The following is a 16,048-nucleotide window of genomic DNA, read 5'->3' on the forward strand; positions in this document are numbered from 1 at the left end:
TGGACCTACAACTGAAAAGCACACAGTTTGGCTCTAGAGCACATGCTCTTAACCACCATACTGTATTTGCCAAACTGGCTGTCAATCAATGCCCAACACACTATCCATGCACAATGAAGCAAAGAATGCAAAGCATTCAAGTAGCAAATCAGCTGCTGTGTCAGTCTGCATATCATAAGGAAAATCATGACTTAGCTAAATTTATTAGGGCAAATGTCTCGATTCTGCACTTGATGTGTTTGAACATAGCCTCAGAATCACTCTTCATTTCTGGGATCTTCCTACATGTCTGAATGCCAGCCAGCACTCTGGGAATTCTTGATTGTTCTGAGACAAAAATAAAAACAACAACACTGGTGATTGAAAGCTTGCAGGAAGCTCACTTGAATGAAGACAAGCTGGGGAGTCCACTAAATAGCTAAGTTGAGATCTACTTTCAATAAAGCAGCACAGCAGGAATTCTTTGATGCTTCATCAGAGACTTAAAAGGGAAGCCGGTGGATTCTGAAGTTTGCCCAGAACATCGGTCATTATGGCCTGGGCTGCCCCAGGGTAGAATTATAAAGTGAGATGAAGCTTGGAGAAGCCCTCACTCCTCCACCCTCTCTGTCACTGTTGTTTTCCCTCTCATTTTGTGCATTCGAAACTCTTCCTGCTATGGAAGCCTACTTTAAAGAAAGTAACTGGCATCAGGTTGCATAGAGAAGCAACATAAGGAGGTGGATACAAGCCCATGTTCTAGGTCAAACACTGCATTCAAAGCCTGGTTCTACTGGTCCTCAGCTGTGGACTGTGGACAAGTTATTTACTTCTCTGTGCTTAGTTTTTTCCTCTGAAAAATGCAGAGAAAAAGAATATTTAGTCAGCTTTAGTTTGCTACAGAGTTTAAGAGATTACATGCACAAAAAACTTAGAATAGCACCAGGTACACAGCAAGAGCTCAAAAAATGTTGGTTAACATAGTTACCTAGTTACCAGCCATTTTCATTGCAGGGTAAATTGAAGTTACTGTGTTTCTCACCCAGAGATATATTTGCATACCTTTTCTGTCCTTGAGATTAACCTTGTTAACTTTGTCTGTCCTTGAGATTTCAGTTTTTGTAAAAGAAATGTCCAACATAAAGGTGTGAGATCTATTCCAAGGTGATAGGAGCAGAAGGCCAAGGCATGTAACATCCCCCAAACGGGAAAGCTGTCTGCCTCATTATTTAAGGCCAGTTCAGCTTGTTTCTCTACTCCAAAGACCAGCCCTGCCAGCAGTTGGCCCTGTTTACTTCTCCTGGGTCTTCCTGGATCCTGCATTGGCAATGTGTGCTCAGAGGCTAGGCTAGGAACTTGCCATCTGGCCTCAGCCACTGGCTGGACAGTCATACAGCCCTGAGATAGCTGCAGGTTCATCTGCAGATTTATCATGGATTGAAAATGAAAATCCCGGCCAGCTGTAGCTTTCAACGGATGAATTAGAAAACGGAATAGGACCACCTAAGTTAATCCTTTTGCAGGATTGCAAGGTAAAATGTAATCCTTTGCCTTGATGAAGAAAGTGTTAGATTTCTGTGAAACATGGAAAGCACCCATTTTTCTTCCTCAAACGACCTTCCAGCAGCCTATCTGGAATGGATGAGCCAGATCACTTCTGGGGCTTTCAGCTTTGCTGTCGGTGCCGTAAATGAGATTCGGTCAGTGAGCGGGAACACAGGAAGGAAGGAGCTATCCCTGCGAGTATTCCTCAGAAATGTATGCCTGCCTGCAGATGTGCTATGCACACTTGTAAACCAAACAGTCTGTGGGACAGGTCTCAGTCAACTTAGAAGTTTATTTTGCCAAGATTAAGAACAAGCCTGGAAGAAAGGAACACAGAATCACAGACACAGTCTGTGTGTCCTCGGCAAAGATTATTTTGAGGGCTTCAATATTTAAAGCGGAAGAGTGGGCTGAGGGGAAAGAGGGAGGGTGTGGTCACATTGCTAAATCCATGCATTGCAAGAGAAAAGGAGAAGGTAGGGGAATAGTCAGTGATGTATTCATCTCAGTAAATCGGCACCTTACATAAAAGAAGGTGAACCTAGTGTGGCTAGCTGTGGAGATATCTGGCCTTTCATCTGTTAGCTATTTGCCTAGCGACAGAAGGAAAGGCCGTCTCTTGCACGATTCAGCTTCCATAATTTTTTCCTTTTTGCATAGTGAATCGGGGGCCCGAAATTTCCTTTGCCTTTCACACACTGAAACTATGTGACTGGGATGTTCCCTCCTGCCACAGTCCCACGTGGCTTTCTGACTACCCTTTCCCCGGCAAGGATCCTAATATCAAAGTGTTAGGAGGAGGGACCGAAAGACATTTTTTTCATTTTTGGTTTCTGTTTTCTGCTATGCCTTGATCTTCGCTCTGTCCATATGACCCAAATTAACTTCCTTGATGTAGCCCCCTGGGCGCGTCCCCCGCTTGACAAACGCTGCCTCCCACGCGCTTCCTGAGGTCGGATGCACGAGGGACGCCTCCTCTCATACCCACCAGGGGGCGCGCGAGCCTCAGAAAACGCCGGCAATGGTTGAGGAGCCGCGGTGCCTGAGGCCGGCTGTCACTCCAGCCCAGCTGGAGATTCCTGTCCAGACTGCTTGGGATAGGACACCTGTGAGCAAGCCCCTGGGGCATGGGAAAACACTCACAGTTCCAGAAAAGACAGAGAACGTGTGCACAGTTTTTCTCGGTTAGTCAAAGTCAAATTCCTCTTCCCACAACTGCTGGGGTGCGGGCTGGACTGGCTAGTAGGATGGAAAACCCAGGATGGCACCAATCAAAATCCGAAAAAGGCAGGACCCAAAGTCATTCCTCGGGTTTCGTTGTTTAAAGTCATCGGAAGTGAGCCGTGACAGCAATCTGCCCACCACTTGCCCAATCGGGTCCTCTTGCCTTTCATGCTGAGAATAAAGCCACTTTTTTATTGTTGTTGTTTGTTTGTTTTGCCAGGCTTCTGGGTTTGTTCCGTTTAGGCTTTAATAGTCATTGGCATCCTTCACTTGGCTCTGCATGAGACAATAAATCCCGGGGGTGGGAACAGGCTACCTGTCTCCTAACCATGCCCAATGTGTGCAGAGGGACCTGTCATGGACACTGGTAGCCTTTCAACTTCATTGCAAAGTTTACAGGTAAAAAGGGAAGAATGGGTGTGTATAAAATCATTTAAGAATAGGCCGGAATGCTGTGTCTGAATCATAGGGTACCACGACCGAGGCCCCCACGCCCAAGGCCCCCATGCCTACCCCCAATACAGATGGCATTTGAAGATAAGAACTGGTGTCTGGCACACAGCTGGCTTTGAGAGTTGGCCCGTTTCCTCTCTTTTCTTCCTCTGTCCACTCCATATTCACTAAGAATGGGAAACTTGGTTTCCATCTAGAATGTGCTGTAGGATAAACAGAGCCCTCACACCCTGTATATTCATCTATAAGACATGAGGGCTCTGTTTTCAGCCGTCAATGAACATTCCAAGCAATCCAAACACAAAGGTTGGAACAGGCATCTGTTTGTTTACCAGACAATTTCGTTCTAAACAGTTTACTTCAAGGACCCTTGTTTAAACTTTCTAGAACGTGCTGGATCTTTGCACAGAGCTTGGGAGTGCAGATGGTGTGAGGGAAGTCATCAGCCCTGACAGCCAGTTGAGTTTACCTGTGAGTTGCCAGCTTCCCCCATGTCCCCCATGTCTGGAAGATGGACAGGATCATTGGCTGTTTGGTGAATGGAGCTGCATTCTGGGTGACATGGGGAAGCCTGAACAGCGGCAGCAGCATATTGTAAGAAGGCAGACAATTACTGCAAAGACAGCTCAGGAGATCTTATTAGATATTTCATTGTTATAGTATGGAAAGGAAGCATAGCTCTGTGCTGGCATGCATGACATGATTTTAAATCCCAAGTCATAATGTTAGAAACCAATACTACCTAATATCAAAGCTAAACTACTGTCCTCTTGAAATGATGAGACACTATTTCCATTGCCCTTTTAAAAACACATTAAAAAGATATGTTCCCTGTAAGTTCCACGTTCATTTCAGACACTTGGAGAATCAGACTCTTATTGGCCTGGGTCACTGGTTTTCTCTTTGGGATGCAGAGACCTTATTTAACTTCACCCATCACGTGGCACAAAATAAATGCATTCTACATACCTGGCATTTCTAGAACCAGCTATTTCCTTTTGTCTTCAAATAACCATGACTTTCTGCTCCATTCATCTCAATCACTTGCCCATACCTCCTTTCTGTATTTACTAGTTGCTGTAATCGTTCTCATCTCCATGTAACTTTTTTTTCTGAAGCACTCCAACATGGACCTCTTTGAAGTTCTCTATACAAACCACAAAAGGCTGTGACTTCCCACATTCTTTCTTAATTTCTGGCCTTACCAACCTACATCCTGAAAATCCAATGGACACTTATTTAATCATTTCCCTACAGAAAGAATAAAAAATGGGGGAGGAGGATCAAGAGATGATATGTTAGTCTGGACTTAGAATATTCCCAGAGAATATTTCTGTCATCTGTATTAACTGCTCATTCGTGAACGTTCTAACCTCACGGCCTTTGATGCATTAGCACAGAGCTGTTTGCAAGAAACTGACTTAATGGGAAGCTCCGAATGCAAGAAGAAGGAATGGACTTTATACACTGAGAGAGGTCAGGAACACAGGGAAGCACTGAGCACCTTACAAACAAAGTAGATCCCACGACTCAATGTGCCTTCATTCTCAGTCTGTTGCCAATAGCCTTGCAATCATTGCTGATTGAGAGATGGCAACCTCAGGGCTTCATAAAATGAGAATTCATAAAATTCTCAGCTTCATGAACTGCTCTTCTACAATTTTGAATTCTACTGTTCATTTTAGGATTTTCTTGGGAAAGGGTAGTGGCTGAGCTAATGTGTATTTCAGTGGGCAGAAAACCAGCAAATGTTTCTCCAGTTATTTGCTTTCATAGCTTTTCTAGAATTTGGACCCAGTGGTGTGGCTTGAAATGGTGAAGACACATGCACACATGTATATGCACATGTGTGCATGTGTGTGTTGGGGATAAGGGAACATGCCCCAGTTAATGAATGTGAGCAGAGGGCCAGATCCACATCCTGTACAACTCCCCACAGGCTCCTGCTATGATGGAAGCTCCCTTCACAGGTTGAACATGATGATTCCCCAAGGGATCCCAGCTGCAGTGGGTGGAAGCTCAGCGTTTCTTGTCTCACTGAATTTTTGAACATGACAACCACATCCTGCTCCCGATACTGTGTGCTTTCCTTGACTGATCATGTCAAGACAGCCCTGCTCACCTTGTGCTCCAAGCCTGGCTTAATTCTTGATGTCACTCCAGGCACCAAATCAAAGGCCTTCTTTCTCTAATTCTAATTCAAAGGATTTCCCCCAAACTCAACCTCTGCCTCCATCTTCTTAGTACCAAGCTCCGCCCAAAGTTTACCATTCCTGAAGACCTTGGCATGTACTTAAAGCATAACAATGATTTCTTTTAGGGAATTTAAGTAACACACCATTCATTTGGGACAGGGATGTGACACTTCTCAGGCAAATGTGACAGTAGATGTCTATGTCGTTTGTGAATATGTAGAAATAAAGAGTTCATTTACATTAACTGTCGCACGTCTGCCCCATACCTCTTCTTCCCCATGAAGAAAAGAGAGAAGTAGAATTTAAGTATAATTAAAAAATAAAAATTAAAGGAAGATATTTTAAAGGGTTAAAACATTAAAAGAAAACTTCTTTGAACCTCAATTTAAAAATGGCTGTTGAATCTCAGCCTCTTTTGCCCCGTCTTCCTGATGGCTGGGCCCATTTATGTTGTCACACCGCCCACGTATCCTGAGTTGTTTCACATTTCCACATCTCTGTTCTGTCTCATTCTCCTTTTGGGATCAGACTTTTATTTGTAATGCAGGGTTGCTGTATTGCTGGCACATGGTTAACTCTAATATGGATGCAATTTTCATAAATATTTATATTTTTAAATGAAATACATACACACCAAAAAAATCACACATGCAGATAATTCACAATGAAATCCTTGAGAAAGGCTCTACCATTTGTTCATCAAAGTCAAGTGTCATTAGGAGCACAGAACAGCCAAATGTAAAATTTCTTTCCAGAAGCTTTCCAAGTGGTTGGAATCAACGCAACTTAGATCATGCAAAACTCTTGATGTGTATTGGTCTGGGAACTTAAAGGTGGAAAGAGAGAAAACATAGGGAGCTATACACCACACCAAGGGCCCTTATCCACAGTAACAATGACGGTGACAACAGCAGTAGTCATGTACAATGTTATAAGACTATTAAAATCTATTCTATAATGCACAGAGAAGTACCTGCTTAAAGCTATGAAATATGACAGTTAAGGTCTGTTTTCAGTGCAATGTCTCAAATTTGGCAATTGAAGGGTGTATAAAATATATATATATTTGCTTTTAAAATGTGGAACACACTAAAATGTGTTTATAGTTTTTTGATAAACTATAAAATTTAATCAGCACTTGCATCTAATGACATATCTTTATCACGCTTCCTCTGCAGATACATTCTACTTAGTTCAAACCTTAACATACAATATATGCATGTGTTTAGCATCAGGAGAATCATATTTCCTTCCATTCATTTCTTATAAATATTGTTATCCTCTTGAAATCATTCTGATGAAGGAATTTCCTCCCTCTTTTTCGGCCTTTTTTCCCTCTACTCTTAGCTAAGCAGACATCAGGAAGATATCACCCAAAGTATTTGTTCTCCATGACTACTTTCAGTTTCCATTTTTGAGCCATTAAAAAATAATTATCAGTGTTGTACTATCTCAGTGATTACACTAGATCATTAACATGGAAATCTTAAAATGTGGCTTTTAATGTTGTTTCCCTTTATTTGTTCCTATTTTCATCTTTCTCTTTTTTCCTTTCTCCTTCTTTTCCTCCCTCCCTCCCTCCCTTTCTCTCTCCCTGCCTTCCTTCCTTCTTACAACTCACTGAACTACTTCCTACATACTAACCTTTTACTTACTATTTTAATCAAAGCTTATCTTTGTGCCCAATATGTAAAAAGTGAAAATATCTCTTTAAAATTCTATATTACAATATAGACAGAGAAGTTGGGCCTTGGGGGGCTTGAGTTTCACTTAAATACTATACATATGTGGTATCACACAAGGGGGAGGTGGAGGGGGAGGGAACAAACATAAACGTAACAGTTACTTTTAGTCTGTCTTTACCAAAAAACACCTCTTCTCTATTAAAAAAAAGTCTTTTCTGCATTTGCTCCTGGAAACCTGCCCAGAGAACATGTTCCCCATTGCTTTGCAAAAGATCTCTTTTTAAAAGCACATCCTGTCCCCCAGAGGTCACGTAGGTTGCATTTTTCTGTTCTTAGTTGAGCAAAGAATAAGCACTGGATGAGTTTTCCACGGATGAGCTGGTTGTTTCCGGGGTGGAAACATCATACGTTCCTGAAAAACAGAGCAGCAACTCAGCCTTGAAGACAAGCCATCATGAACTTTGGGGTGTGAACATCTCCTAAGGGACCCAGGGAAGAAGTGGTCCAGTCACCAGGTAAGCTCGGCCATGCCTGGAAACCAACCCATACCTGCCCTCCTCCCAAGACCCAGAAATGCCAGAGAACTAACAGAGCTATTGTTCTCATGCACGCGTGGTGGCCAACAAGCAGTCACTACCTCAAGTCATACCAGCAGCCAGGTTTCTACAGAGGAGACGAAGATCTCAAAGTGGGAAGCCCTCCACATGCCATCACATGCATGGCCTGGGAACAGCTGCATGAGGGAAGCTCCCTGGACCCCTTGGGTTGCGGTGACTTGGGGAAGCTCTTGGGAGGGACCTGGAGGCGCTACTGAAGGTGGAGGCTTGTAAAGAGAGTACAGAAAAAAAAAAAAAAAAAAAAAAAAAACAAGAGAAAAATATAGGGGGAGAAAAGGCAGGGCCAGAAAAGAAACAGGAGTCAGGAATTCCAACAGAAGTCTGAGAATCAGCGCAGCAAGGAAGGCAGCCTCGGAGCAACTGCTTAGGCTTGTGTCTGCGGGAAGATGGGGACTGTGCACAAGGACTGGGTGGAGAGTGTGTGTCGGGCAAGAAATGGGTTGAAGTGCCCACCCTACCATCAGATTGCTGAACTGCCACCGCTAGCAAGGTTTCCGTCATGGCCTGGGAGTACCTTAGGGGCTGCTGACAACATAAACCAAAGTTACAGTGCTTATGGGGACCCAAAACAAGCCCAAGTGGGGCTTTCATAATCAGAAGTGAAGGTCCATCAGTTTCATGAGTAATTCGTCAAATTGAAGCAGAAAAAAACCCCAAATCCTCTGGAGTTTTAATGGTTATAGGCATTCTCAGAATTTGCTTGTATATGAAAAACCTTTGTCTGGAATATTGACACGTTTCTCAACATTTGTGAGATCTGTTCAGTTTCAAAAAGCTAGAAGAAATCCTGGGGCTTATTTTCCTGTGGGGGAGGGATGGTGGCATGGGACAGGGGTTTCAATTTGCCAGAATAGCTGAGATCCATTGCCTAAAGTTATTCATTACATTCATTTCATATCTCCAAGGTAGAAATCTAACTGCGAATATTTCCAATAGTTAACTTGGGTGATCCCTTACATAATGAAGTTCTGTGCACTTCAATGTGTAACACAGCACACTTTATGAAAAAGAACAAAAAGGAAAACAAACTTACACAGTGAGATCCTGTAGTAAGATTTTCCAAATGTATTCTTTGCTGCTCCATAACCCAGCAACATGACCTATCTACTCTTATTTAACGTAAATTGAAAAGAACTCTGTGTTTGACAAGGCCAGCAATTTACAGTTCTTATTTTCGTGGATGATGTTTTGACAGACGGCTCTCCAAATTATTGTCTCGGTTCTCCAAATCTTATTCTTCATGAGTTATCATGAGTTGCCCAGCGAAGGCAGCTGCCCTCTGTACCCACTTTTTGATGATTTGTGAACATGTAACTTCCTCTATTTAACCTCTACCCCAAAAGAGGACATTTCCGGTAAATGCCATGAGCGGGGTGAAAGAGTTGGGGTGTTGAGACTCCCCATTTCAGCAAATGTGCTCTGGGCAACCAGGGAGAAACTAGAGGTCACTACTCACCTGTTTTACCAAACAAATTGTTAAATCTTCTTGATATTGGAGAACTCATAGAAAACACAGGTGTGGATGAACCCAGGGACGTTGACTAGAAGAGAGAAAATAAAGGACAATCACAAAGCAAATTTCTGGGACGAAAGTTGTTTCTATCTCTAGGAAGACTGATTTTCCACCCTCTAGCTGTCACTGCCGGCATCTCTAGTGCCATTCTCAGAGGTCACATTAAACTATTGGAATCTTATCATCTGTATTAGAAAAATAACTGTCAGAGCAAGTTTTATTGTTCATTAGGCTTCTAGCATTTTCTCATATGTGAAAGTCAGTCAAATATCTCAAAGAGCGATAATTATGTTTCAAAATGAACTATAGAAAATTCCATCCATTATTATTCTTCAACCTATTTTCTTTAATGCCTTGAATCCCCCAGAAGATTGCTTCTCATTGAATGTTTGATTTCAACCTTAAGTTTATATTACATATGATTTTAAACCCTATTTAAATATGTGGAGTAGCATCTCGATGACAGCTCCATGGCTCTGTTTAATAGGCAGAAAGACTTGAGAAGCAAAAACGATGGAATGATCTATGCTAAATATCACTATTGAGGGAGAGGCTTGAGGGTGCAATATATTTAACCTAACTGATCAAAATCCCAAAGAAAACATTTAGTACTCTGTCCTTCAAAATGCTAGTGGAATATAGGAGGTTATAAAATGAAAAGTCTCTGTGGAGAAAAGGTTTACCTTTGAGTGCTGTGAAGACCATCTTGACAATGAAAACCTACTCAGCAAAGCTTCCTGTACCTGCATCGTTTAAAAGAAGCTACCGTAACTTCAACATGCCACAAGCACTTCAGGCTTCTCTAGAAACATAAAACTGTCATTGTTCTTACCTTCAGATCCCAGAGGCATCCAAAGAGTAAAATGAATAATCCCTGAGAAAAAAAGATTAAGAAGAAGTGCATTTTAATTATAGTCTATTGTCCAGCAAGAGAAAGTATTGTTAAGCTGGTGTTAAATTTGTACTGTCTCTTTTCCCATCTGAGTTTATGGAATGAGCCCAGTACACGATACCGTTCAAAGGGAGGAGATGGTCCACACCAAGGGACTCTGAATGCTATAATGTTAAAAGGATATTTTCTATTTTCCCATTTTCCTTCAGTTGAGAATTGGAAGTCCTGTTAGTTATGCTGTTAATATACCTCTTGTGTCTTCAATATTCCTCACATGGTTGTGATGAGAATTTGGAGTATGGGGTGGGATAACTAGTTCCTTCCAAATGAGGCATATTATGAAGGTTATTACATATGAACTTCATAGCTTGAAGGCACAGACTCAGTAGCAGAAATCAGGGTTCATATGTTCTTCACACAAGCATCCTAAAAGCAATATCTTAATGCACCTCCAGCCTCTTCCTCTTCACAAGCTCACAGTGGCCTCAATCCTTGGGCAGGTGTTTTTCTATCCTTACCACCTCTCCACTGGGTGAAACAGAATTAATCACTCCCTTCCTTGTGCTTTAAAGGCTTGCTGTCTATACCTCAGTTATAGTTCTTCTAACAAACTGGCCTGCATTGTAATTAGTATGTGCTGCAGGAGAGCAAAGATGATGTTTTTTTCATTGTAGTATAATCAAGCAGATTGTCTGGCATTCACAGATCATTCATTCTCTGATTTTTGATGTTTGCAGAGAACCTGCTATGTGGTACATAGCATTTATTTCATTCAAATGATTATTGAGAACCTGCTCTGTGCCAAGGCCCCTATCTGGCACTAGGGGTATATTGATGAACAAGAAAGGGGTGATCCCTGTCCTCTCAAACACAGGATTTTCATTTAAGACATAATAGACTGTATCAAGATAATCTTACACAAATGGAGATTTTCCTTTTACTAGTGTAATCAGGGCATTAAGCAGAGACTGGCAAATGCCACTAAATTATAATGCAGGTGATAAAGAGCATGAGGTTCCATAGGACCAGAAGAATGTGTCCTTTCCATCTCACTGAGTTCTCATTATTACTGCTCTTTAGAGCTGAGGCTTCCTCTGGACTGAAATCCTTCCCCATTCCTACTCTTGTTTGTGTTTCTATCATTAATTTGTTCCACAGGAATAAAGTGTTCCTGAAAGCCCCACACTGTAAAACTCACCTGGAAGACATTGAGGATGGCAAATATGATATGGAATGCAAGGTTGGTCCCTGGGAACACAGTGGTGAGACCAAAACCCCAAGTGAGACCCAAGAGTGGCGTGAGGACCCCAATGCTCTTGCTGATCTGAAACAGGCTGCTCTTCTCCTGCTTGCATGGCTTGTCTCCAATGGAAGGCCTCAGGATCTTGGTGATGACCACAACAGTGATGGTGATATTCACCACCACAATGATCAGAGCTGGGATGGCGAAAGCCAGCAGGGCCTTAGTGTCCTCCCAGTTGAGCCAACAGACATTCTTCCTCGTGTAGACTTCCCGGGGCTGGGTGGCCGCCAGCGTGATGACCGAGATGGCAAGCGGGCAGCCATAGCCAAGACAGAAGGCAATGGCTTTCTGAGTGGACCTGCTTGTTTCATGCAGAATGAAAACCAGGCGATAAAGTAGCATGAGGCCCAGCGTCAGCATCCAGAAGAAGACACTGAGGTAGAAGAAGTGGATGAAGAAGGTGGCAACCACACAGGCTGTCTTGCATAGTATGTAGTGATTGTCCTGGATGGCAGCGACCACGATAAACCAGGTGTTGGCAATCAGAAGGGAGGCAGCAATATTTACTATGCAAGTGTGGCGCATATAGGAAGTCCGGTTCTTGGTCACTGATTTCCACACCACGACTTCCACAACTAGACAGGCCGCCAAGCTCAAGATGGAAAAACCCACCCCAATGTAAGAAATAATATCCAGTAGTATTCCCAGGAGAGAACTAGGGTCTGGGGTGTCAGCGGACATGAGGATGGAGAATGAAGTTAGGTGGTCACAAATACAGGTGACATTGTCCCCATCACCTTCTTCAACATAGCATCCACTGCTGTCCCACCCCCCTGTGTTGTTGGCAAGGCCGAAGTTCCAGAAGACACATTTTGTTTCCCCACCCGAAGGGCTGCTGTTCTTAAAAGTCATTGAAATCCTGAATGGCATGGTTATATTGTGGCTGACAGTGGTTGTCATCACTAAGCTCTCTGCCAAGTTATTTTCCTGGATATCCTTGGCAAGGATGGCTTGGAGAGTTGGGAAAGCCATGGTGACAACAGATGAATCCGGCTGCAAGTTTTCTAGATGGCTCTTGTCAATGACCACATTGCCCCAGAGGTCAGAATCTGAGAAAACAAATTTCTGTTGATAGGTTTTTAAGTGGCTGGACTTGATTACCATGCTGCTCATCTGCACGTTAGTTTGGGAGAAGGACAAAGGAGGGCTATCTCCCGACCGTAATGCTTGTGAGAATCTTTCCACTGAATGCAGTAGCTGTGAACTCTGATTGGTCTGTTGCTGTTGTAAAATCTTCCAGGTGTTCAAGACAGGCTTGCCGAGGATGACATTAACCGTAGAGAGCACATGCTGAAAGTGAAATGGTCTGAGGTCAAACCAACCAAATTCTTTCTATCATAATAAAGAGAAAAACAACATCTTCCTAGAAACTGATCGCATAAAGATAGGAAAAGAGAAAACACAAATGAGACATCACAGGTAGTGGGGATTTATGACCTTCTTATGGTCGAGGTTAGCAGAGGATGGGTCCTCAAGACTGCAAGGATGTCAGTAAGCATTTAGCAATGGTGACAGTGAAAGGCACACCCACTACACACACTACTCACTGAGGCCAATTCATTAGGCTGGCAGAGGCCAATTCAGCAGGCTGGTGGGGATATTTACTATTTTACTTTATTTTATTTTAAATCCCAAGCCTGTATTTTTAGTAGAGGTTTAGGGGTTTCACCATGTTGGCCAGGCTGGTCTTGAACTTCTGACTTCAGGTGATCTGCCTGCCTCAGGCTCCCAAAGTGCTGGGATTACAGGCAGCCACCTGTAATCCCAGCTACTTGGGAGCCTGAGACAGGAGAATCGCTTGAACCCGGGAGGTGGAGGTTGCAGTGAGCCAAGATGGTGTCATTGCACTCCAGTTTGGGCAACAAGAGGGAAACTCCATGTAAAAAAAAAAAATCTCAAGCCTGTAAAAGCTTTTTGGTGGGTGGTATTCACCAGCAATGGTGAGGAAGTGTCAGAAAATCATTTCAAATCCTGAGCATTGAATGAGCTATACAAGTGTGGTAAAAGGCATCTTCCTTTTCTGCTGAACAATTTGATTCTCTCTCCTATAGTCATGGGATTGTCATTTTTCATTCAGTCCAAATAATTTATCTGCCCTTTATTGCCCTGTTATATCCTTTGGAAACATGACCCCTAGAGCAGGTTAAAATGAAGGCCCCCAAAATGACATAACACATGAATCCTGTGAATGTGACTATTTGGAAAATGGTTTTTGTAGATCTAATGAAGTTAAGGATCCATCCTGAATTACTGGTGTGGGTCTTAAATCCAATGACAAGTAGCCTTGCAGAGACAGAAGAGGAGAAGGAAAGTGGAGAAGAGAAGAAGGTCGTGTGAAGACAGAGGCTGAGATTGGAGTGATGCAACCACAAGTCAAAGAATGTCTGGGGCACGAGAAACTGGAAGAGGCAAGGAAGGATTTTCCTCTAGAGCCTTTGGAGGCAATGCTTCCCTGCAGACACCTTGATTTTAGAGTCTTAGCCTCCAGAACTGTAAGAGAAAGAATGTGTTATTAAGCTCCCAGTTTGTGGTAATTTATTATAATTTTACCCAGTGTGCCAGCCCTAGGACATTTACATGAGCTCTTTGGACTCTGTTACTAAGCTTGTCTCTGGTTGGTTTAGGTTGGGTTTGGCCAATGGGAGCCATTGGCAAGAAATGTGAGGGTGGGAGAAGAAGAACACTGAGATACATTTTTCCTGCTGCCCACTGCTCTCTCTGCTTCAATCCCCTTTCTCCTCAGCACGTGTCTGGTTATACCTATGGCCTTCCAAGACTATCGCTTCTGCTGACTGGTCCCTCCCTCAAGACTTCAGCTCTCACTGGGCTCTGTTTGCCTTATTTTCTCTTTTTCCTAGGGGATGATAATGTCTTCTATATGTTGCTGGTCTCTGAGTGCCTCACCACCCCTGGTTTGTTTGTTTGTTAGCCCTGTCTTTACCTCTGTAGGTATCCCTTCATTGAAGTCTCTTCATTTGAACTCTGGCAAGAGAGTTCTCTGTGCTTCCAGAACCTATCCTCCCATAATTACTTTAAAGTTCATGTTTAGTGCTAGACCTTCGAGAATCTCATCTTGTATATTCTGAAAACCTTTAATTCCTAGTTTCCTGGAAAGCAAGTAAGAATTCATTCCATTTTATGAAGAAAATAAAGCAAAAATTCACTAAGAAATATTCTTTTTTTTTTTTGAGATGGGATTTCACTCTTGTTTCCCAGGCTGGAGTGCAATGGTGTAATCTCGGCTCACCGCAACCTCCGCCTCCTGGGATCAAGCAATTCTGCCTCAGCCTCCCAAGTAGCTGGGACTACAGGTATGCGCCACCATGCCCAGCTAATTTTTGTATTTTCAGTAGAGACAGGGTTTCACCATGTTGACCAGAATGGCCTCGATTTCTTGACCTTGTGATCCACCCACCTCAGCCTCCCAAAGTGCTGGAATTATAGACGTGAGCCACCACGCCTGGCCACTAAGAAATATTCTTAAGGTCTCAAAATGAATACTGGAAACATTTCCTAATATCCTAAAAGCTGTAGCTGGCAGAATGTGTGGCTCTAATATCCTGAGCACTGCTCTGGAAAACACAGAGAGGCTGCAATGGGGAGGAATTAATGGTTCTTGAACACAAATTCTGAGGTGTAAAAAGGTAAGACTCAAAACTCCTGCGAAGGTTGAGCAAACTCACCATCATCATTTCTGAATTTACTTGGGTTGGAACTGTTGAGAGCAGATCAAGGATGTTAATAACGGCTCCCAGACTCCCAGGAGAAGAGCTGATTTCATGTTCCAGTTTGTCTATGCTAACAGAAAGATTCTTCAGGTATGTAGGGAGCTTCTCATCCTGAGAGGGGCTCTTGACCAAAGCCTAGTAAAACAAAAGCCAAAACAAAAAATTTTACAGATCAGTTCAGCTATCGAATCCAGCTGATCCATTCCTAGCAAAATCTCTCACATCTGTAGTTTCCTTCTTGTTCCATTTCCATAAGTATTTCTCATAAGATAATGCATGTATCCCTTAAGCACTCCATGCGTGCTCTTTAGAATAGAATATGACATAAGACTGCACCCAGAAGGGGAACAAACATATGTCAACCTGGTATTTAACTGGAATAAAAAAAAGGAAGCTAGACATGATGGCCTGAGAAGTAGCTTAAAGTTCAGTACAACGGTCACTTGGATGGTCAGCATGGAAGCACAGCTGCCACTCTCTGGTTTCCTCATATCACCTACCCTTCCAATCATTAAAGTGACTGTCCCTTCCAATTAAAGGGACAGGTCTGGTTTCTATCTTTTCTTTTAGTATGATTAAGAGTGCCCTCTGATATTCTCCAAATATGTCCCCACTTGGATGATAGATCATATGGTCACTCTACCTACAATGATTACACTTCTACTTTCTAACGCTCTAACTCTGACTTATATGCATAGAATAGCTCATATTCTATCTTCTAGGAAAAGAATTTGATGAATGTTCCAACCCAGGAAAGTTCCTTCCTCTGACTGCATAAGTATTGGTTTTATATGACATACTTTTCATCCGTAGCATTTCCAGTAATGTCATCTTGTATTCTAATTTCAGTATTGCTCTAATTAAATTATAACTCCTTAACAACATGGACCATGTGCTACATTTCTTTACATACT

The 16,048-nt window shown here is 42.7% G+C and overlaps 1 protein-coding gene across 21 annotated transcripts in view; it reads right to left on the reverse strand.

The window, feature by feature from the left end:
* Window positions 1-5,912: 5,912 nt before the first annotated feature.
* The window catches only part of ADGRF5 (adhesion G protein-coupled receptor F5), a 99,003-nt gene continuing 88,867 nt past the window's right edge, over window positions 5,913-16,048 (reverse strand). For 10 of the 21 annotated variants that reach the window (XM_035295849.3, XM_078369349.1, XM_008994542.4 and 7 more), the window contains 6 exons: window positions 15,090-15,269; window positions 11,302-12,696; window positions 10,044-10,085; window positions 9,895-9,954; window positions 9,155-9,239; window positions 5,913-7,493 (listed from right to left, as the gene is read on the reverse strand). In XM_035295849.3, the coding sequence (XP_035151740.3) occupies window positions 7,414-7,493; window positions 9,155-9,239; window positions 9,895-9,954; window positions 10,044-10,085; window positions 11,302-12,696; window positions 15,090-15,269 (1,842 nt within the window). In that variant the 3' untranslated portion in view covers window positions 5,913-7,413. Of the gene's footprint in view, window positions 7,494-8,156; window positions 8,224-9,154; window positions 9,240-9,894; window positions 9,974-10,043; window positions 10,086-11,301; window positions 12,697-15,089; window positions 15,270-16,048 lie in introns of all 21 variants that reach the window. The other 11 variants (XM_078369347.1, XM_078369346.1, XM_008994540.6 and 8 more) reach the window with 5 other exon arrangements.

The sequence above is a fragment of the Callithrix jacchus genome, chromosome 4 (assembly GCF_049354715.1).
Source record: "Callithrix jacchus isolate 240 chromosome 4, calJac240_pri, whole genome shotgun sequence".
Classification (NCBI taxonomy): domain Eukaryota; kingdom Metazoa; phylum Chordata; class Mammalia; order Primates; family Cebidae; genus Callithrix; species Callithrix jacchus.